A 24,566-nucleotide genomic window follows, 5' to 3' on the forward strand; every position below is an offset into this window, starting at 1 on the left:
TTTGTTTGTTTTAATGCACATCCATCTATGTATGTAGACAATTTTGACAATTTTGTATCGCACACACACATCCAAAGAGGCCTATTTTATTGGCACACCTATATATTAATAAACTAATAGTTGACTTTAACAACATTTTTATCAGAAAACCCATGATACCTGTAGTAATTCAGGAAACCTAGGTCATATATGTTGTTTTGCAGGTGCCAATGCTAAGCTGCGCTACCAGATTACGGCGGGCAACACTGGTGGCGTCTTTGATGTGGAGCCTGAGGTGGGCACCATCTTTATCGCCCAACCACTGGACTACGAGCAAACCAAACGTTACAAGCTGTACGTGCTGGCCTCAGACGGGAAGTGGGAGGACTACACTGCTGTCATTGTTAACGTGGTGAATAAGAATGATGAGGCACCTGTATTCTCTGTCAACGAGTACTACGGCAGCGTGACTGAGGAGCTTGATGGCTCTCCAGTGTTTGTTCTTCAGGTGATGCATTTACTACAACAATGTATATTTGACAATAATAGAGGATTGGTAATTTTTTTAAGAAATTGTGCTAGTTTTAGTAAGCAGTGGCAAGGATTTTGAACTAAATGTGATTCTTTTTTTTTTTTTTTGATTTTTGATTTTTTTTCAGCATTTCCGAAAAGCACCCAATTTGGTTGAGCCATTTCTCAAAACCTGTTTATTTCTTTAACTCTTGGGAGTCGGTTGTGAGTCCCATTTCCCCGAATTGAAGGATGTGCCAGAATTCCACATCCTGTTTTGAAAATTGCTGTATAATTTGTTTTGAATGAGTACGGATATGAGTCATGTTACACGGTACTCTTTTTCACAAGCACTTATCAAACCAGTGGACATGGATAAACAGATTTTTTGGGGCATTTCAGGATCCTGATTGTATTGTCTCATCAATCATTTGTTTAAAGGCTGAATTACAGTCAATGACATCATGCTTTGGCGTAATGCGCTTCATCCAATTTGTGGCTTGGGGAATGTACCTACGTTATGGTTTGTATAATTATTAGGCAAATTATGTGTTGTTTTTTTAATTGCTTTTAGAGTTTAGGACGATTTTAGTAGAGGGAGCAATCTGAGCTCTTAACATTTGCGTCCAAGTCAGCAGAAAGAAAAGGTGTCGGTACAAAAAGGTCTAAGACATTCTGTTTGATGTTTTAGGTAACAGCTACTGACCCTGATAAGGATGCTGATCAAGAGGCTCTACGGTACTCACTTCATGGTCAGGGTGCTGAAAGCGAATTCATCATTGATGAGGTGACAGGAAAGATCTATGTTCAGAGGACTTTGGACCGAGAAGCACGGGCCGTCTGGCGCTTTGTGGTTTTGGCTACAGATGAGGGCGGTGAAGGCCTGACTGGATTTACTGATGTCATCATTAGCGTGTGGGATATTAACGACAATGCACCGATCTTTGCTTGTGCACCAGACAACTGTCATGGAGATGTGGCTGAGAACTCTCCGCCTGGCACTTCTGTCATGGAGATGACTGCCACTGATTTAGATGACGCGGCTGTAGGGCAGAATGCCGTACTGGCCTATAGAATTGTTGGAAATGCAGCCTTGAGTGGAGGCAACAATGGGGTGGATATGTTCACCATCAATCCAGCTACTGGTACCATCTCCCTGGCCAAGGCTGGTTTGGACCGGGAGCAGACAGAGTCATACCTCCTAGTGGTGGAAGCCAGGGATGGAGGTGGAATGACAGGGACAGCCACTGCTGCTATCCACATAACAGATGTAAACGACCACACTCCTCGGTTCTTGGACCGCTCTTGTTCAGCAAGGATACCTGAAAGCAGTGAGCCCAACACTGCCCTACTTGACCTGGTTGCTGAAGATGCAGATGCTGGTGAAAACGGTCAGCTGACATTCAGTGTGGTATCCGGAGACCCTGAGCAAAAGTTCTACATGGTGAGTCACCGGCAGGAACAACGGGGAACCCTACGGCTCAAGAAGCGTTTAGATTTTGAGAGGCCCGGTGAGCAACGCTTCAATCTTACAATTAAAGTGGAGGATCTGGACTACTCTAGCTTTCTCCACTGTACCTTAGAGGTAGAAGACTGCAATGACCATGCTCCAGTTTTCATCCCTCACTTCGTGCAGATCGCTGACCTGAAAGAAGATGTCTTTATTGGTACCAGCGTCGCATCACTGGTTGCCAGTGACTCAGATTCTGGTCTGAATCGGGAGATAAGCTACAGCATCGCACCTGAATCCGACCCATATGGTCTCTTTGCAGTTGATCAGACTGGACTGGTGACTGTGGCCAGGCCGCTGGATCGTGAGATTACCGCCCAGCATAACTTGATCATCCTTGCAACTGACCACGGAACTCCACCACTGACCGGCACCGCCACCATTCACATCTCCCTGCTGGATGTAAATGACAACGGGCCTGAGTTTGAATCCACGTACGCACCAGTAGTGTGGGAGAATGTCCCAGGGCCTCAGCTGGTACATCTCAACACCAGCTCCACGCTGCTCAGAGCTATTGATCGAGACTCTGCCGAAAACGGTTCACCCTTTTCGTTCTCCGTTCCCCCTGAATACCGCTACAGCAATGACTTTAACCTGCAAGATAACAGGAATGACACAGCCACCATAACAGCCCTCAGAGCCTTTGACCGAGAGAGACAGAAGGAGTTTCTGCTGCCAGTTGTCATGACAGACAGTGGAAAACCGGCTAAAACCGTCACCAGCACGCTCACGATCACTATCGGTGATAAGAATGATCATGCCCACGTTGCTGGAGAGAAGACGATATATCTTAACAGTCACAGAGGTAAATATAAAGAATTAATGCATCTTACTTTATTATGAGTAAATGAATAGTGCGTGAAGGTAACAAACAATTCATTAGTTTGCATAATTAAGCAACAACTAATAGAACAATGTTTATAAGGGTGTTATTTCTCAGTCCCGTCTCATTTATTAGTATATACATGGGCATATCGCATTCCTATGTACAGTAGCTGTTCTATACAATGCATGCAGGATAAAAAAGCAGTGCAATAAGGCATTATGTAGGTCATTAATTTTAATACGTGAATTACATTTAATAATTAATTAGATAGGATTGGTTCTAATTAGATGAACACAAACACTAAATTTCCATAAAACGTGAATGATTTATCTACCATACTTTATCAACTATACATAACTACATCCGCCTTTTTTTCTTTCTGTTTTATTTCTGCAACTTGTAATCATTTAAAATGCATTCTTTAAATTTTTTTTTTCACATGGAACCATTGTCATATTTATTAAGTCGATTTTTTTTAAGGCTTTCTCAATGTAAAACAAATATAGTCTCTTCTGTGAAGACGTTTTTATTTTATGATTTTTTTTATGTCAAAGACTTCAGCAGGACTTTTCAGATTTGTTTTTTCTTCTCCCTGGTATTTTGGGAATGCTTTTGTTTAAATTTCAGAGAATTCTAAGGATAAATGGATGTAGCGAAGCTCTCAGGTGAGCTGTGATGAAAAGATTGGGGAACAGTGCTGACACAGCTGCTGGATGACCTCATTCATACACATTGTGAAGGAACTGGGTTTTTTTGGGGTTTTTTTTGCTCAAGAGCTCCTTGTGCTAAAAGCATAGCAACTGGTGCAAAAGGTGGCTAGATCCATTGAGGTATTTAAAGCCCAAAAAAGAAAAGGGTGCACAACAGCTTCCTCACTTCCTGGAAATGTAAGAGATGGTAACCAAAAATTTTCTTTCATTACAACATTATATATTTTTTCCCCCCCTGACCTTATTAGCCCTTTAAAGCTCTTAATGTCTTCTAATTTCCAGGATGCCTGATCAATTATTTTGTTTAGTAGTAAATGTGCCAATGTGAGTCTCAGTTAAATCATGATCACCAAACTAGGCTGAAAATGAACACCACAGGAATTCAGCCAAAATGTCGGGGGAAAAAAACTCTTCAGGTCAGACACTAGTCTTAACTGTCATTCAGTTTCTTGCTTAGAATATTTCCTTTTCATTCATCCACATTGGAACCAAATATTAGTGTCATTTTTATTAAGATTTGCTCCTGGCAAATTTTCGCTAAACATAAGCTTTTGCTTATTTATTAGCATATCTGATTGTTTCTGCAGCGTAAGCAAAAATGACAAATTTTTTAGTCAGAAGATTTTTTTTATTTTTTATGAAAACTTAATCTAGTCAATTTTTTATTTCATTCAATTTCTAGTTATTAATAAGTTATTTTTTGTATATTTCATTAGCTATCTTTTTTTTATGAAAACATATGAAACTAATATGACATAGTAATGACACAGTTATTTCTTTGCTCTGTTTCTATCTTCCCTGACAGTCCAGTCCCCTGGCAAAATGTAATCTATTGGTTCATGTTCATAGACACGAAGACTCTTTTTTCATGTCACTGAGGACGACTTTCTATGTAATGTATTTCAATAGAAAGTATTTTTGGTGCGTCCGCTAAAGTTTTCTTTCTGTCATTCGATTCCACAGACGCTCTATTTTTTTTATTTTTTTTTCTCGTTTCTTATTGATTTTTTTTAATCTTCAAGTGCCATTACTCAGCATTTAAACAGGAGATTTTATCCTTGTTTTTTTTTTTTATATTCGGTAAGATACTCGCTATTATAAACCATCGTCAGCGGTTCCTTACAGTAAAAATACAGTAAATATATTCTCCCGGGTTAATTAAGCAGATTGCGTTCATTAAAGACACACATTTATTACAGTATAACCCCAAACCCTTACCCTAACTGTATATTTTCTGCCTTATTCTCTGCTAAAAATGAGAGAAAAAGATGACCATTGGCATTTCTTTCAGCATTACCCATGATCCTCTGCCTCCGTTGCTATAGAGATGGAGCCAGACGGAGGCAATCGTGCTGAGTGACACGAAAAAAATGGGAAATTCTTGTCCATGAACACGATTTGGTAGATTAAAGTTTGTGACTACATCAGGAAATGCAGTGAGACTGTGTTGGATTACAACTTTTTGACATGACAAACCTCATAAGATTACACTTATAAGACACTATATGGATAAAAGTATTGGGACACCTGAGTTTTTCCAACCAGATATTGTTCTTTCCCAAACTGTTAGCTCAAAGTTGGAGGTTGGTGGTTCAAATACTTATTTGCAGCTGTATCATACAAATAAATAGTTTAAAAATCATATATTGTGATTTCTGTTTTTTTTTTTTAGATTATGTCTCTCACAGTGGACATGCACCTACGATGACAATTTCAGACCCCTCCATGATTTCTAAGTGGGAGAACTTGCAAAATAGCAGGGTGTTCAAATACTTATTTTCCTCACTGTATATATATATAATACAACCCTAATTCCAAAAAAGTTAGGATGCTGTGTAAAAAAAACAAACAACAATTTTTATTTACATTTTATTCAAATGTTTAAACTGAGAATATATTCCATTTTAAGTAAGTAAGGTCATATTTACCACTGTGTAGCATCACGTCTTCTGTCTGCATACATCTGGAAGACCAGTTGCTGAAGTTTTAGGAGAGGAATGTTATCCCACATGTGTCTGATACAGGATTCTATGTTCTACAGTTCTGGTTGTCCTTCGTTGTATTTTTTTGTTTCATACTATGCCAAATGTTTTCAAATAATGAAAGGTCCAGACTGCAGGCAGGCCAGTTCAGCACTCTGACTCTACTGCTACAAAGTCATGCTATTGTAATAGATGTGGAATGCAGTTAGCATTGTCTTGTTAAAATGTGTAAGGTCTTTCCCTGAAAAAGACGTTTTCTGTATAGAAGGGGTTGTTATAATGGCAGCAACAATTTAATTAAATTATTATACTTACTGTATGATTATAATTATTATATTGTTGTATCATGAACAACTACAATAATGTCAAGATCACAAATAATAGATAATATATAATAAAAATTCTCAGGATTAAGCAGACTTATAGGATTTCTTATTTTCTTCTTCTTTTGCTTCATCTGTCTCCACCCCCCCCCCCCCTGTCTACCCACATCTGCCTCTTCCTGTACTTCTTCTTCAAACCAACTTCCTGCATGTCTTCGCTCACCACATCCATAAACCTCCTCCTTGGTCTTCCTCTTTTCCTCCTTCCTGGTGGCTTCAGCCTCAGCATTCTCCTACAGATTTACCCCATGTAGCTCCTCTGCACCATGTCCAAACCATCTCAAACTCGCCTCCCTCAACCTGTCTCCAAAACGTCTTGCATGCGCTGTCCCTCTAATAAACTCGTTTCTAAAGGATTTTTTTTGTGGACATGAAATATATTTTGCACCAACAGGGAGAATGCCGACCTCTGTTTTGGGAAAGGTGTACGCTCCGGACCCTGATGACTGGGACAACAAGACCTACGCATTTGAAGGACATGTTCCTAAGTAAGATCTCCCATTTCCCCACTCCTAGTAATAATTTTAATTATTTTTGGTCATTTTTGTTTAGTTTTTTTTTCTTTTTGTATTTGTCTTCTTTACTTTGTTTGGTGTTGTCTCTGTGTCTCTTTATATTTTTCTCTTTCCCAGTCTCCATGTATTGTCTCTTTTCCGCCTTCTCCCTTCCTTATTGATGACACCTTAGAGTCTGTGTGATTAAGGACTGAGTAAGAGGACTCTAATGGAGGCAGCTTTAGCCTTGAGAGGTCTAAGCGCTGATCTGCACTCTCCTGATGTCCTCACATCCTCCCTTTCTTTCTCTCTCTCTCTCTCTACTGATATCTGTGCAATTATCCATTGGTTTGGAGGCTGGATGCCAGGATAAAGTTAAATTTTAAGAAGCAATCAGGCTCATGTCAGTTTTATGGCCAGGGCCTTGAATTTTAAATCAGCACATCTTAGTAGGGCCATTCGCCCTCCAGTTATCAGCACTGCTAATTAAAGATGAAGGAAGCTTCTAAAAAGCTGTTGCTCTCTCTCTCTCTCTCTTCCTCACACGTCCATTTCTCTACCACATTAACTCTCCTCACCTCAGTCTACCCTTCCTGATGTCTTGTGTTCGTGAGCGTGCTCTCGCCGCCCTCTCTCACCTTTCCTCTAATTTAAAGTGGCATCTCATTTAGTCTAAATATGTATCTGCCAGCGATGGTCTTATAGTTGATTTGACCAGAATTCCTTTTTTTTGGTTCATTCTGAAATCTCATTTGTCATCACTTAAATGGTTTGAAAACAGTTTTGTATGTATGACTTTAAGGTTTTTGGCATTCAAGGCGTTTAACGTTTAAAATAGATTTGACATTCTCGCCTGATTGGACTGAATAAAAAAAAATATTAGAAAAAATAAATTTTAAAAACACCTTTTAACACATTCATGCATTTATTTAATATAACAACCACTGGTTAAGGACTTTACCGGGAAATATGGTTATGTTAGGCATGATGGGTTTAATGGGCGATTAGTTTTTTGCTTGTTTCTTAAGAATGTGCCAGTAATGAACACAACAGTGGTTGCATTTTTTTTTTCATGCATGAACAGGCTTTGCTTGTGTCTTTCAGAGAAAAGGATTAAATTTTTTTTAATTACTTGGAAACTGAAGTCTTTTGAAAACTGTTACACAGTAAAACTTTTCTACTTGTTAAAGTGACCTTAGCGTTATAGACAGTGAAGCAGAGAAGACTCGCTGACATTCCAGCAATTGATGCAGAATTATGCTGAAAAGAAGACGAGGCCAAAAAGTGAAGGCTGGTCAAGAGCATCTTTTGATGTCATACTTTAAATCATATTCTCGCTCCTTTTTTTTTTCTTGAAGATCTGTAAGCAATATGCTTCCTGATATTATAGCACCAGTCACTAAATGAGAAGGAACGAGTCTCTGTAACCATCTCGGATTTACTTACCCAGATTTAAGCAATTGTTAAAAAGCATATGTGCTTGCTAAATGAGTAATTAATTATAAGCAGCAGGTGCAACGGGCCGTATTCGGAGTTCGAGAAAACCACTGAGATCAAATTCTTCCTTGTTTAATGTGAACATTAAACAAAACTCTAAATCTGAGCAGAGAGTTGCAGCTGTTTCTATTAAATTTAACAACTATACAGGTGTATGGAAATGTTTGCGCAGCCTCAGCCTAAATATATATTTGGCTGGTTTGTGAAGAAAAAAAAAAAAAAACATAAAACCTCTGCAGCAATCTGTAATTAAAAACAAAATCTGAATGCACATTCACTATATATTGGATTGTAAAAGAAAAGCAAAAAAAAGAAATGTGGTCAGCATAAAAAGATTGGATACTCTTCCAGGTGTGAATCCTTTAAACCTACATTATTAGGCAGCTGTAAGGAAGGCTAGGAAGGTGTGTCCTAACTTTTGCACAGACACTAAATACACACATTATGGACAAGATTTAGACATAAGATTCTAGGGGTTGTTTGAACACCAAATTCCACGTGTAATCTCCATTTGCTGTTATAATAACTTCCAATCTCCTGGGAAGATGTTCCACTAAATTTGAGTGTGCTTGTGGAGATTTGTGCTCATTCAGCTACAAGCGTCTTAGTAAAGTCAGGTACTGATGTAGGGTGAAGAGACCTCATTCATCTAAAAGGTCTTCAGTAGGGTTGAGGTCAGATAGATCTATAGTAGGTGATTCAAGATCTTCTACTCCAACAGAGCTGGCTTAGGGCATTGAAATGCTGGAACAGGTTTCGATGTCCTCGTTTAAGTGAAAGGAAAATTTGAATCTAAAGATTTATTTTGGGAATCTTGGTGGAGGACTTTGGACTTCTGTCCATATAGTGTGTATAAGATATTTAATGATTGAGCTGTTACTCTTTTCTGCCCCTGCAGTTACTTTATCCTGAACAAGCGGACAGGTTTTCTGGTTATAAAAGAAAACGCCCCACCAGGCACCTACGAGTTCCAGGTTCGTGTGTCAGATGGCGAGTGGCCAGACGCCGTGTCCAGTGTCAGAGTCCACGTTCGAGAGTTACGGGACGAGATCATCTACAACTCTGCTTCGCTTCGTCTCGCAGGTACAGTACATCTCAATCAGTTGTGGATATTCCTGTAATGACTCGAATGTATTAGATAAATGTACAGAAAACAAAGTCCAGCCTAAGAATTTATTCACTCTCATGAAAGTTGCACTAATATTTCACATCTTTTTGCCAGTGACAGTATTGTAGTTGATGATAATTATGCATATAATAACTTTTTAACTGTAAAGATAATACAATTCTGAGGGCTTTGATATCAAACACGGCTGTTTTTAAAGAAAGCTGACATAAGTGGATTTACGCTGTGGCTGACACATGATGGCGCAGAGCCATAGTAATGACAACGTTTTAATCGTAGCTGCATGTCCCATCTGTAATCAGAACAAGCTTTAATGTTGTTCATGTCAGATGATAATGTAATAAATTGCAAAGTGATGCCGGTGGGGTGGCTTGTGGGCTTTACAACTATCAGGATTTTAATAGCAGAGAGAGTATTTCCCAGTGGGAAAGCAACCTTAAAATGAGATGTTGGCTGAAGAAGTTTATAATATTAAAGACTACTAAAATAAAATAAATGAATAAATATAAAAGTTAATGAGACACATAGAAAATGTTAAATTATAAAGTACACCCAATGTATTATTATTATTATTATTATTATTATTATTATTATTATTATTATTATTATTAGTGGTAGTAGTAGTAATAGTAATAGTAGTAGTAGTAGTAGTGTTGTTGTTGTTGTTGTTGTTGTTATTAATAATAATAATAATAATAATAATAATAATAATAATAATAATAATAATAATAATAATAATAATAATTGTACCAAAGTTAGAAATATTATTTGCATTCTTTATGTATCTTTTTGTTGTTTGTTTTTTTTGTCAGGCATCAATTATTACACAGTAATAACTAATAATAATAAGATATTTCACATAACATATGTAAATATTAATTGAATGTAAGGGTATAATTGCCACAGAAATCTAGAAAAATAAATGCTAATTAAATATTTGTTTTAGCATTATTATTATTATTATTATTATTATTATTATTATTATTATTATTATTATTATTATTATTATTATTATTATTATTATAAGACTAGGAACTACTGAATTTATGGATATTACAAACAGATTTCATGTATGTCTTTATCTGTATTGGTTATATATTTACCAGTTCAGTCCAGTTCATTTCACTTCAATAATAGACATCTCTCATCTTGTAAATGCACATTGATCCATGCCAATTTCAATTCTCACACATTCGGCAGCTTTCACTACTCACGTCTTTCACATTTACAGGCGTATTAAGTGCATCTCTCATTCGCCATAGTTCCTTAGAACCCTATCCAAACATACACTGAATCCCAGCTTTCGGGGTAATGGAAAGACCTATTCATACTATTAATTTCAGCTTCCATGACATTTCCAATCCTATTTCAAAAACAAATATTGACTGCAATAAGACTTTTTTTTTTAGATTTCTGCTTTACAAAGATTGCGGCTTATTGTTTTAGTAGAATCTGCAGGTGCATTTGATTGAAAGGGAAAATATGTGGTAAGCAGGCATGAAGATGAGCAAATACACACATACAGGAAAAAAAAACACACTGTCTTCACATTCTCTAGTGCATGAATCATTGGGGAAGGGAAGGTTGGTGGTTTTAGATAGACCTTTTGAGTCTTTATTTTTCTTCTTTTGAATAAATAAGCAAAATGTTTCGACTATTTTCATCCTGCACCCGTCAAAAATTCTGTGTTCCGCTAAAACTTTTAAGAATCGATAAATGAAAAGATGGGTGAAATAGCTGCAGTTATTAAGTGGGATTAGTGCACTGATCCCTGCTTTATTTCAACGTCTCATTAACAGACACTCAATCATTACTGTCCTCCAACCCAATGGAGCCTGAATTTTCATTTTTAATTCATTTTAGTAAGAATGTGTCTGTGTGTCCTTTTCTCTTGACATATCTGTTGACTTTTTAAAATATACTTCATAAAGATCCAAGTAATTCCAGATTAATGTTCTCCTCTTGAACCCATTTTCATATATGTACTTAGGCTTTATACACGTAGAATTAAGACATGTCTGTGTGGACCCTTTTCCAATTCTCTATGCAAGTTATGGATTATAAAATATATTCATGCATATGAATTGAATGATCTATGACTTGTGAGAACTCATGAGAAATTTAAACGTGAGTGTATTTTGTATTTTTTATTTTTTCCAATTAGCATTCTAAAGCAATATCTCTGACAGGATGGTAACATTTGATGTTAATGTTATTTATTGTTGCAGACTGTCTGTGGTCTGATGTCATAAAAAATGGATAGATTAAAGGAAAACACTTTAAATCTAATGTCGGAATGGAGAAGGTGAATTGTACACAGCTCTATTATTTTATAAGGATAGATCTTGCTTTGGATGTTTGTTTTAATTACTATGTTTTTTAATCCATCTTGGAGATACATCTCAAACATTTCTTTAGAAAGCCACCATACACTGAACACCTTAACTGACAATCTAAAGCTGTGGAACCTGGAGAACCCTATGGACACCCACATGGACATAGTGGAAAATGAAAAACTCAGAGGAAAGCCACATGGACACGTAGTAAATTAAAGAACCTATGGGAAACGAACATGGCCAAATCATGAAAACTGGCAAACCCAATGGAATTCCACATTTTCTTCAAATCTTTGAAGAAAAGTCACATGGACACATGGGGGAAACTGAAGAAACTATTAAAAACCAACATGGAGGAAACATGCAAAGCTTTTGGAATTCCACATGGTGGAAACTGGAAAATTTTAAGTAAATCTTTATAGACACATAGAGGAAACTATGAAACCCAATGAAAACCTACAGTGAGAAAAATAAGTATTTAAACACTTAGAAATCATGGAGGGGTCTGAAATTGTCATCGTAGGTGCATGTCCACTGTGAGAGACATAATCTAAAAAAAAAAAATCCAGAAATCACAATATATGATTTTTAAACTATTTTTTTGTATGATACAGCTGCAAATAAGTATTTGAACACCTGTCTATCAGCTAGAATTCTGACCCTCAAAGACCTGTTAGTCTGCCTTTAAAATGTTCACCTCCACTACATTTATTATCCTAAATTAGATGCACCTGTTTGAGGTCGTTAGCTGCATAAAGACTCCTGTCCACCCCATACAATCAGTAAGAATCCAACTACTAACATAGCCAAGACCAAAGAGCTGTCCAAAGACACTAGAGACAAAATTGTACACCTCCACAAGGCTGGAAAGGGCTACGGGTAAATCGCCAAGCAGCTTGGTGAAAAAAGGTCCACTGTTGGAGCAATCATTAGAAAATGGAAGAAGCTAAACATGACTGTCAATCTCCCTCGGACTGGGGCTCCATGCAAGATCTCACCTCGTGGGGTCTCAATGATCCTAAGGAAGGTGAGAAATCAGCCCAGGACTACACGGGAGGAGCTGGTCAATGACCTGAAAAGAGCTGGGACCACCGTTTACAAGGTTACTTTTGGTAATACACTAAGACATCATGGTTTGAAATCATGCATGGCACGGAAGGTTCCCCTGCTTAAACCAGCACATGTCCAGGCACGTCTTAAGTTTGCCAATGACCATTTGGATGATCCAGAGGAGTCATGGGAGAAAGTCATGTGGTCAGATGAGACCAAAATAGAACTTTTGGGTCATAATTCCACTAAACGTGTTTGGAGGAAGAAGAATGATGAGTACCATCCCAAGAACACCATCCCTACTGTGAAGCATGGAGGTGGTAGCATCATGCTTTGGGGGTGTTTTTCTGCACATGGGACAGGGCGACTGCACTGTATTAAGGAGAGGATGACCGGGGCCATGTATTGCGAGATTTTGGGGAACAACCTCCTTCCCTCAGTTAGAGCAGTGAAGATGGGTCGAGGCTGGGTCTTTCAACATGACAATGACCCGAAGCACACAGTCAGGATAACCAAGGAGTGGCTCTGTAAGAAGCATATCAAGGTTCTGTCGTGGCCTAGCCAGTCTCCAGACCTAAACCCAATAGAGAATCTTTGGAGGGAGCTCAAACTCCTTGTTTCTCAGCAACAGGCCAGAAACCTGACTGATCTAGAGAAGATCTGTGTGGAGGAGTGGGCCAAAATCCCTCCTGCAGTGTGTGCAACCTGGTGAAAAACTACAGGAAACATTTGACCTCTGTAATTGCAAACAAAGGCTACTGTACCAACTATTAACATTGACTTTCTCAGGTGTTCAAATACTTATTTGCAGCTGTATCATACAAATAAATAGGTCAAAAAATCATACATTGTGATTTCTGGATTTTTTTTTTTAAGATTGTCTCTCACAGTGGACATGCACCTATGATGACAATTTCGGACCCCTCCATGATTTCTAAGTGGGAGAACTTGCAAAATAGCAGGGTGTTCAAATTTTCCTCACTGTACATTGGAAGAAACCGGAGAACCCATTGGAATTCACATTGAGGAAACTGGTCAACTCAAAGGAAACCCACATGGAGGAAACTGGAGAACTCATTAGAATCACCTTATAAAAGGAACTGGAGAACCAAAAGGAAACCCATGAAGGAATTGGAGAACCAAAATTAAACCCACATAGAGTAAACTGTACAACCCAAAAAACACAAATGAACATGTGTACAGAAAGCATGCACAAGTACTGACCTGAATTTAGGCCCAAACCAGAGGTCCTGAAGCCAGAAGAAGACTACACTACTTGCTCTACCACCATTGTTTTATTCTAGACAGACACCAAATGTATCAAACATTTCTAATGTACCTGTGTTTATGCATGGTGTGGAATGACTGGTTGATGCTTCGAGCCCATGGAACACTGTAATATTTGGCCATTCTTGGCAATCAGACATCAAGTTTCTGTAGAGCCTTAATAGAAGCAGAAGTATTCCCATTGTGGCCGCTCACCAACTTTGTTCCTAATAATCACTTCTTCACTGCAGGTCTGTGGTCAACATGCTTCAGGCTCAAACAACCTTTACCATGCTGTTCTGGTCTGCACACTGTTTAAGCCAGCTTTCAGAGGAGGATTTTAAAGCTGTGAAAACTGTGAAAGCGCACTGGCACTCACTCTTATGCACTTCATTCACTTACACTTGTACGCCCCCATGCGCAAGCTCGCCATGACTCATGCTCCAGTACATACACAGGGAACCCAACTGAGATGCAAACAAAAATGAATTCCTTAGAGGAGCGTGCATGCATCTGTGATCACCCATGTTTTTAGATGGAATTATTCACTGTTTTATAAAAATCTTGAAAGTATTTTTTATATGTTTAAGCTTGTACATTATATACAAATCTGGTTGAATGCAGCTGATGATATCCTGATCTCATTAAAGCTCCCCAAAACTCTCACACCGTTGTCTTCCCTGCCTATGTGCTGCAAAAGCATCTATAAGAGTCCCAGGAGAACTGTCTAAATATAGCCCCAAGGAATCTTTACCTTGCATGGTGGTACCATTTTACCACTATACTTCCTCTGAAAAAGCAGGTCAGTTCCTGAAGCCACAAAAAAACATCCCAATTACAGAAGGCCAGTTTGAACTAGTTGTATGTTTTGGCAGCTCATCTTGGTAAACGCTTAGGCCTGTGTATCGATAGTTATAACCCGAGAACTTGCTGCTTACTTTGGCCGCAATATATAGTGAAAGCTCAGGGATGAATGTAAAGACAGTAAGAGTGCATTATTTAAGCTATTTTTTTCAAAACGCCATGATTCTATTCATGTCTAAGTGCCCAAGGTATGACCATCGACTGAAAGAGTAATCCACCCCCATGTTGACATGGAACACTGTGTTTGCACAAGCCTGCATTATTGCTTGCTTTCTGTCAGATTCAGTTCGAAAGTGCAGCATTCACCAAGGCTCTGATTTCACTTAATGACAGGCGAACATGTTGAAGAGGGCAAAGCATGACAATGCACTTTTTATGAGTGCTATCTGCAGGTGCTCAGGCTTCCGACCCCTGCTGGTCTGCCTTTGGATAAAACATGACATTGAGCTTTAATTTGATGTTTTTTCTTTCTGTGGTGTGGGTCTCAGTGCTCGGCCAACAGGCAATTTAGTGACGGCTGCTCAGGATATTCAAAGAGAAGGTAAAAATACATTGGAAAAATCAAAGTATCAATTGTAATCAATTGTATACAATTTAATTAAAAAACACACACAATTGCTAATATGAAGCATTTATTGTATAGGCAAAAGAACATGCATATACATAGAATATACAGTATCTCACAAAAGTGAGTGCACACCTCATTCCAGCTGTTATTTTAGTATCTTCTTAAGGGCCAATACTATAAAAATAAAATGTATATAATATATTTTAGAGTAGTCAATGTGCAGCTTGTGCAGCAGTACAGATTTACTGTCCACTGAAAATAACTCAACGTACAGCCTTTATTGTCGGAATAATTGGCCACAAGGATAAGTACACCATAAGTAATAACATTGTGTAACCATGCAAAGCCACATGTCCTATTCATCATGTTCATGTTTTTGTCTGCATGACAGGACTATGCACGTTTGTGTATCTTGTATTAGTGCAGTTACAATTTGGTGCTTTTTGAACAATTGGAACCTCATGGTAAAGACTCTCTGAGGATTTAAGAGTTAGAATTGTTGCTCTCTACAAAGATGGCTGAGGCTATAAGAAGATCAGTAACACCCTGAAACTGAGTTAAAGTACAGTGGCCAGGGTCATACAGAGGTTTTCCAAGACGGGTTCCACTCGGAACAGACCTCACAAGGGTCTATCAAAGAAGTTAAGTCTTCATGATGCAGGTGCAGAAGCTTTTTAAAAAAACAGATGCATGAGTGCTGCAGAATTACTTTAGAGCTTGCAGAAGGGGAAGGTCCACTCGTCAGTGCTCAGACCATACAACACACACTGCAACAAGTTAGGTTTGCAGGACGTCATTCCAGAAGGAATCCTCTTCTGAAGTTGGATTACAAGAAAGCCCACACACAGTTTGCTGAAGCTGACCTGTCCAAGAGCATAAATCTCTGGAACCATGTTCTGTGGACTTAGCACTATTATTTATTAACGCATGATTTTTTGTTTGACCGTTTTTATTGAAAATATAAATAAATAAATATAAAAGTGGCAAATTAAAGCCTTTAGTTCAGCACACATTTATTTATTTATTTATTTATTTATTTATTTATTTATTTATTTATTTATTTATTTTTACTCAGATATGAAAAAAGAAAAAAAAAAAAACGCTACCGAACAATACGTTTTAATCACTAAACATTTGCTGCTTCAAGATGCTTCTGAGGCTTCAAGTCTTAAATCAAGCACCAAAATCCACCAATGTACACATTCGTTCCATAAACATAAACACATAAAGTTCCATTTGGTTTCCTAAAGATTTACGTAATTCAAAACATCATAATTACTTAAAAGTTTTTGTTTTTTTATAATTTTTTTATTTGCAAGAATATGTTGTCTTAATGGACTATCTTGGGAACAACAGATAAAAATGTGTGATTAAGTTGCTATTAATCACACAAAAAAAATTAATAGTAAAGTGCAGTGAACGTTCCAATTCATCTCAACGTTTCAGATGGTTTGATGTCAAAGCTCTGTAGCAGGCCACTCAAGATGTGCCACTCTAACCCATTTAAACCATATCTTTAAAATGCACTGGAAAATTGCCATACTGGAACTGGTTTTGGTCTCCTAGTTCAGCAAAAGCATCCAAAGGCATCATGTACAATCGTGTGCGTTCAACTTGATAGTTTAGAGAAGAACTAAAAATGGCTGTAAAAGGTCCTTCTGGATTATTATGATTCCACAGCAAAATGCCTGCGCTAGATTGGCTGTAACTTCCTTACTGTCAAGGATAAAGATCAACCAGTCTGATCTTTTCTCTGTGTGCTTTCCCCAGACATAACGGCAAAAGAGTTCATGGAGCGGCGAGGAGGTCTACAGAGCAGATACGAGTTGTTAGGAGACTTCCTAGCCGAAATGTTGTCTGTCAGTGCAGACGATGTTAATATCTTCAGCCTTGTGGAAGTGCGAGACAGGACCCTGGACGTACGCTTCTCGGTGCACACTACACCCTTCCAGCGTGCCGAGAGACTCCACGGATACCTCGCAGCTCATAAACAGAAGGTAAGGTTTCTGTCTCGGTTTCATGTACGATTACATACAGATATAGAGAAGGAAGCTGGAATATCTCTCCAGGTAGAGCGTGTTTTATTATCCTGGACTCGCAATACACAGTGCAATAAACAATAAGCCGGCTTTGTCTTCTTTTCTTTCAGATCTGAAATGATTGTGTTGGTTTCTACTTGGTTGTAGCTTGTTATTCTTTTGTGCGCTCTATGAACATGATAATTAGCTGCCGTCGCCATTGGCAAGTTGTAGGCTAGCTTTGCGTGTGAACGTTTAGAACTTCTGTCTCAATTACATAAGCTTGGCACCTTTGCTCGCACATTCACCTGTAGATCGTGGGTCTGCAAGATGAGCAACGTTCCCTCAAGCACACTTGAAAAGACTCGAAACGTGTTCTTTACTTCGGCTTAATTGCTTAGATTAAAAGCCCTTTTGGGATCGTTGTGCCATTGGCTAACAATTTCTTTCCCGTGAAATAAGTGCTGATCTCCTGCCTGTCTTCGGCAAATATAAAGCGATTTAAAGCACAGAGAAGCAGAGGAAGACTTCAGGTGTGATTTTCGAGCAGCCTGCAGCAATTTATTTGAATGCGCTCGCCCTCTGAGGACAGACGTTTATCAGAATGAGAAAGGAAGCATAAAGCCAAGAGTGAGCTATATTGCCATAGAGAGAGAGAAAGAAAGAAGTGAGGGAATGGAAAGAAGGGGGAAAGTAGAAACGAAGCTCGGGTTATCAGTGTTCGGCATTCTAATTGCAGGAAATACTACACAAAAGACCCCGTTTCTTATTCTTTGACTTGTTTGATCCCTTATTCTCATGCCTCTGCTAGTTCTGGCTTTCATTACTCAGATCCAAAAGTTTGGGCAGAAGAAAGTGAATTGTTACTCGCCGCATCTCATTAATATAGAAAACCTCCTTTGTTCTACCTGAAGTTATTGGGGATACTACGGAATAGATAACTAGGATAATAAAAATGGTGCACGAGTGCTGCATGGACTCTATACTAGCTTTACTATCAAACAACAATCAATAAATAACAAATTTGGCATCCATCATGGCTGTGTGACATATCAGGGTGAATAAGTAAAAGGGAGACAGTGTTTCCAAAATGTCTTCTTGAATCGTCTTGAGCTCCAAGAATTTACCTCTTTGGACCTTTCTGATCCTTGAATACATTCAGACGTGAGCATCTCAGGATTTCCCGCGGCCCGCTGGGATAAAGGAAGCAGATTGACGGGAATGCTGCTTACTCCCCAGGGTTTGTCTTTCTATCCTGTCCCCTTAAACATCCATCCCCCCGTCGAAAGACATGCTCAGAATAACTTTGATTATCAGCGTCAGCGCACGTGCACGCTGACATTTCAAAAGACGAAGAAAACCCCTGTCTGTCCCTAATGTACTCAAGAGTTCCTCTTGTTTTTGTTCAGTTCACAAGCTGATCTATGGATGTATGATCTGAGGAAATTGGGGATTTAGAGATTTTTCTGATAAAAAAAACAATACCGTTGCAAGCTGCTCACGAGGTGACATTTCATAACACTGGTTTTGATGTGAAGCCCTGCAACTTGTGGATTAATCCGAGTGGCAGGTCACAACACATTAAAAAACGATCTTATAATCTTAACTACGTACAAAGAGACACAACAGACAATGCTAGCTGACTAAACATTTTCGGAGAAAGTTTTAATGAGTGTTGTTCTCCAATTTTACATTTGAACAATGCAATATTGTCCGAATGCAACTTTAGTGAAACCCTCAATCTAACTTTGGATCCAGTTGCCAGAGTAAGTTTTAAGAAACACTGGCAAAAAAAAAAGCAGCGTGAGATGCCATGAGGATGAAACTTTTAAAGGAACCATACTGAAAAAGGAAAACCCAGTTGGGTGACAGTTGGATAATACATAGATAGAAAAAGTGTTATATATGACATCATGACATCATGTATATATACATACACTGTCCAGACATAACATTATAACCACCTGTAATAATTTTCTTATGGTCCCTATTTTGCTGTAAAAACAGTTCTGACCCGTCAGGCATTAAGACCATTAACCTTTTCAGCAATTTAAATGACTGTTGCTCGTCACATGGACCTATGACCCTGTTGCCGGTTCACCGGCTGTTCCTTCCTTGGAGCACTTTTAATAGATCCTGACCACTACAGACCAGGAACATCTCACAAGAGCTGCGGTTTTGGAGATGCTCTGACCCAGTCGTCTAGACGTCACAATTCGGCCCTCGTCAAACTCGCTCACATTTTTATGCTTCCACATTTTTCCTGCTTCTGACACGTCAACTTTGAACACAAAATGTTTACTTGCTGCCTAATAAATTTATGAACAGGTGCCATGGTGAAGAGATAATCAGTGTTATTCACTTCACCAGTCAAAATGTTAAATTGTCCTAATGTTTTGCTGAGTCTTTGTGTATACAGTATCTAACAAAAGTTAGTACACCCCTCATATTTTCAGCAACAAGTTCAGTAATGATGTTGAAATGATATAGAAGGTCATAACCATATAGTTTGAAGCCATGTGGGTGAACATCATGGGAGTCTTTGAGTCTTTATAATTCTTAAAAAAATGCTGGTCTTTAGTACCAAAGTTTGTTAGGTGTTTTTGGGGTAGTCTCTGAGATAGCTAGGGTTATTTATTTATTTTTTTTTTTTTTTATAAGAGTTCCAATAGAAAGCATCTAGGTCACAACATTGAGTTGGAAGGTGAGTCACAAGTATAGAACATTCCAGTAGGTAGAGGAGCAGAGCATACTGCATACCTGTGTGATTCATGAGGGTGAATCATGCAGGTTCAACAGATGAGAAGAGTAGTAGTGTGTCAGGATTTGGCAGAGGGAGAGGACAGATCATTAATTATGCTCTTATCCCATGGATTAAGAGGGTCTAAGTTGTAATCATACAGTAGCACATGCAGGGAAAGCTGGGAGATAACACAGGCATAAGAGCACTCTAAAACATGTTCAGCTGCTCACACACATCACCAGCATTACAAAATCACTTTACCACTTTACCACTGTCCCCAGATCTGAACCTTAACCTCCAATTTCTGATTTAACCAACAGGATTGCAGTTTACACTCAAAAATAAGAGTGCGGGGGGAAAAAGCTTAATTCCATATAGTAGATTTCAATATTCTGTGTAATATAAAAGAACCTGCATCTTTTGATCAAAACTGACATGTCGGATCATAAAAGACCAAATGTCTCCTCAGGTACTATTAGATATTGCGATGTTGCTTGAGCCCTAAAATAAATACTGTCAAGTTGTTATTTAGAATTTGAATGGTTTCTTAGTCAAATAGTTATTTTAAATGCTGGGTGCCAGACAGGGATTCTATCATTCAAAATAAACGTTTTGTGTGCGGATTTGTCTATTTTTCCAGTAACTTGCAGTAAAAAGATGACGGTTACATGGAATACTATTAATAGCTTCATGAACCTTTTACCCGACTTAGAAGATTTGTTTCACACAGCTCAGAAAAAAATGTTCTCTATACAACCAGACTCAGGAAATAAAGTTCCCCCAATGTATTTACATACATATGTTTATATATATATATGTTATATATATATATATATATATATATATATATATATATATATATATATATATATATATATATATATATATATATATATGGAATCCCTTTTCATTTTGGGGGTAACCAGCCTTTAGAAAGTTGGAGCTTTACTTCTAGCCGAGTTACATTAAAAAAAAAAAAAAAAAAAAAAAAAAAAAAAAAGGAAGATTTTCAGTTTGAATGTGTCTGTTCTCAAACCTGTTTATACTTTGGTAGATAATGTCAAAATATGAGTATGTGAACTGTTTTCCCATAGATGGACAGGCAGACAGACAGACAGATAGGCAGGCAGACAGGCAGGCGGGCGGGCGGGCGGGCGGACGGACGGACGGACAGACAGACAGACAGACAGACAGATAGATAGTGGACGGACGGACAGACAAAGAGTGAAAGTGCTTTATATTAATAATGTGCAAAGTGTTTCAGTTAACCTTTACTAATCTTCAGAAATGTGTGTTCACATAATACACAATAGCAAAGGCAAAAAAACAATATACACAGTTAGTCACAGCCAGCATGGTTACTTACACCCTTAGTTTTAGTAGTAATCTGGTTATTTTGTTATATTTTTTAAGTGAAACCGGCAGATTTTTCAGGAAGTCTTGCAGAACTTCAGAATAGGCTACTGCTGATGTGTAAATACTAATTAGTGAGGAGGAAAAAAAATTGTCGCTATGTTGATTATATAAATAAATAAAACTGCAACAGCTGCCCCTACAGGCCGAGCTAATTTTGAATGTAACTAACACTACATCGTGTTGAATTTCCCAGGGTGACCACGCTACCTGCATTAAAAAGAGTGCGAAGACGTGATTTGAGACAGCTTGAGAACACGACTTGTTCATTACAGCGAGAAGCTTTTTTATCTGTTGCATGCAGGCGTTGGAGCATGAAATGAGGTGCGAAATGTTTTTTTTTTTTTTTTTGTAGGTAAAACAGATTTTAACGTCTTCATGTGGGTATAACAGCGTTGCAGCTCGTCAGATTTCAGGTCTGCTGATTCCAAAGCCGTGCAGAACGTTAGCAGTTGCAGTCATTATGCAGCAAGTGAACAATTGGAGTATTTTGTGTTGCCCCTTTCGTTCAGGTTGATTTGAAAGATGAGGCCATGCTCTCACAAATATGCACCAATTCGTTGTTGTTGTTGTTGTTATGTTTCTTCGTTTTTTTTTTCTTTCCAAGATGCATGCTTTGAGGACCTGAGCAGTTGTTGTGATTATAAGTATTGTCATGCTGAATGTCACACCTGTTGCTCATTATGAGAAGTTCAGAAAGAGCATGCAAGCACTGACAACCGAGAGAGAAAAGCACAGCGGTGTGTGTAATTGTTACTGAGAGTATGATGTTCTCATCTCCGAGTCCCTGGCAGAGCATAGCCTCCTTTCTCTCTCTCTCCCTCTCTCTCCCTCTCTCCCTCGCTCTCACCCTGTCTAACACTCTTTTTTTCAGTCATTTTCATTTCCAGGAGAAACTACCCTATAAGAACCTGCTTTAATTGATGGTGTCTTAGTGTTTGTAGCATTTGAAAACCGGGTGCGTTTTCGTCTGTAGTGTGCTTTGTTTGGTCACCAAAATCACACTCTGGTAAAAAGCCATGTGGTCTGATTGTAGTGAGATTGCAGTATGTTTTGATTGGAGTGGGGAAGTGATTCCATCCTCAATCAATCAAACTGAACAAAGAGAAAGCTAACGTGCCACGTGTTTTGGATCGCAGGTGTCGGGTTTTTTTTGTTGTTGTTGTTGATGTGAGCTGCTAAATTGAGGCGAATGAGAGAGCTGTATTTCTGCAGAAAAGTGATGTGATCTAAATGCAAGTATAATTTTAGCCATACAAGACCATTTAAACTATATGCCAAACAAAACAAACAATAATTTTTGTCCGATTCGGACAAATAGGTGTGAAGGTAACTGTGTGGAATATCCATCTGTCTGTCTGTCTGTCTGTCTGTCTGTCTGTCTGTCTGTCTGTCTGTCTGTCTACAAGGTGGCATCGCTGTATGCCAATCTTATGTTGTGTCAAACAGATTTGCCCAGTTTCATGCAGAATTTCACGTTTGCTCTTTCTTCTAATTTGCTGTTCATGATGAAATCACAGACATGGTAATGCACGAGGTCAGAATAGCAGCAGTTAGCACCATTAGCTTTGAAACTTTTGATAACCTCCAATCTTCTGAGATGTTCTAATATATTTTGGAGTGTGGGTTGGAACACTCACACCAGTCAAGAGCTTCCACTCCAACCCATAAAAACCATAGAGCTGGCTTTGTGCACAAGGGTAGTGTCATGCTGGAACAGGTATGGGTCTCCTTGTTTAAGTGAAGGGAATTTAATGCTACTGCATCCAAAGACATCCAATACAATTGTGTTTCCAACTTTGTGGTAACGGTTTGTAGAAGAGCCACATATGGCTGGAAAAGTCAGGAGAAACTGTAAAGGTGTGATGTGGTAGTGCAGTGGGGTGTTAACATTTTTGAAGCAGACTTGAAAGTGAAATTGTTACAATCAGCTGAAAAGTGAAAAGTATTGAAGTAACAGTGCTTTTAAGAATAAATAGTGGATGTGTTGGAAGAATTGAAGTTCAGATATGGCTCAGTATGAAGAAGTTGGTACAAAAACGTCCTGTATGACTCCTTTTTACTTGGAATGTGGTGCAATTAAGCTGATGAATATTCTGCCAAAGGAGTGCTGTTTGTCAAAAATTGCTGTAAGTTCATCAGAATCAGAATATTGTACTTTATTGATCCCACAAAGAAAGTGTTGGGTTTTAGTTGCACACAGCGAAATGTAAGTAAAATAAAAGATAAGAAATGTAAATTAAAATATACATATTAAGTAATACATTAAGTTTAGATGCTGTGCAATCAATGAAATTCCCCATCATATCGAGATATAATGTATGAAATGTGTAGCAGAAGTAAAACAGATGGACAAAAAGTCAGACTACAATTTCTAAGTGTCTTAGCCTTTTTAAACATCTGAATAGTTGAGGCTTAAGGGTCTAGAACTTGCTGCTTGGTGGGGCTGGGATTTAAACTCATGGCTTTCTAATCTAAATCCAATGTCTTTACCACTAAGCGACCACTTCCTCAATGCCACAGAACAGCCATTATACTGTTTTCCTTGTCAGTTGTACGTATTGTAGGATCAATTCCTCTGGGTTTCACATAAGGCAGTGTTTGGACAATTAACTCTGAGAAAGAAGCAGACTTGTACTACAAATACAGTCATTTGAAGACAGACTGGAGGATAGAGAGAGACAGCGATAGAAAGAAAGGGAGAGAAAGAAAAATGAGCAAGAGCCAGCTAGCATGATTGGATTTTCCGTCAACTAGCTATGGGCTGTGTGCGGATCCCCGGCTCCCACGTGTGGGCTTCTGTTACTCTGTCTCGTCTAGCGATATGAAGCCAGGGCTGATCGGATGTCTCTGAGCTCTGATGAAATAAGACCTCTTTTTTTTTTTTTACGGTGGTTAACCTCACAGGTAATGCATGCAAATCAGCTTCTTAGCAAGCATTAGCACATGAAAGTGGCAGTTAGAGGCCTTGGTGCCCCGTGACGGCCACACTTTGTATGGTAAATAGAAATGCCTCTGGGTCCCAGGAGGGACGGCGGAGCGACGGCGAGAGAGAACTGAGTGTTTAGCCAGTGGTGTTATTGAACATTTTAACCTTTGCTGTCCGCTCAAGGAGGAACTGGACACATTGCTCTCAGATCAATTGCAAATTAGACGGGGGGATTTACTGAGGAGGGAATGAAACACGACGGGGGCATGCTGCACCAGGAAAATAATCATCATGTGGGGTGATGGATCACCCTGAATTTGATAATTCATTCAAACAAGCATGTTTAAAAAGCCTGTCTTCTG

General features: G+C 38.5%; 1 protein-coding gene across 1 annotated transcript in view; it reads left to right on the plus strand.

The window, feature by feature from the left end:
• LOC310730735 (neural-cadherin) overlaps positions 1-24,566 on the plus strand; it is a 314,803-nt gene that overhangs the window by 170,476 nt on the left and 119,761 nt on the right. Inside the window, exons 17-21 of the mRNA XM_083549799.1 lie at positions 204-487; positions 1,181-2,804; positions 6,295-6,388; positions 8,790-8,974; positions 16,872-17,098. Coding sequence (XP_083405925.1) covers positions 204-487; positions 1,181-2,804; positions 6,295-6,388; positions 8,790-8,974; positions 16,872-17,098 — 2,414 coding nt within the window. The remainder of the gene's footprint in view (positions 1-203; positions 488-1,180; positions 2,805-6,294; positions 6,389-8,789; positions 8,975-16,871; positions 17,099-24,566) is intronic.

Source organism: Silurus aristotelis (assembly GCF_946808225.1).
Source record: "Silurus aristotelis genome assembly, chromosome: 9".
NCBI lineage: Eukaryota > Metazoa > Chordata > Actinopteri > Siluriformes > Siluridae > Silurus > Silurus aristotelis.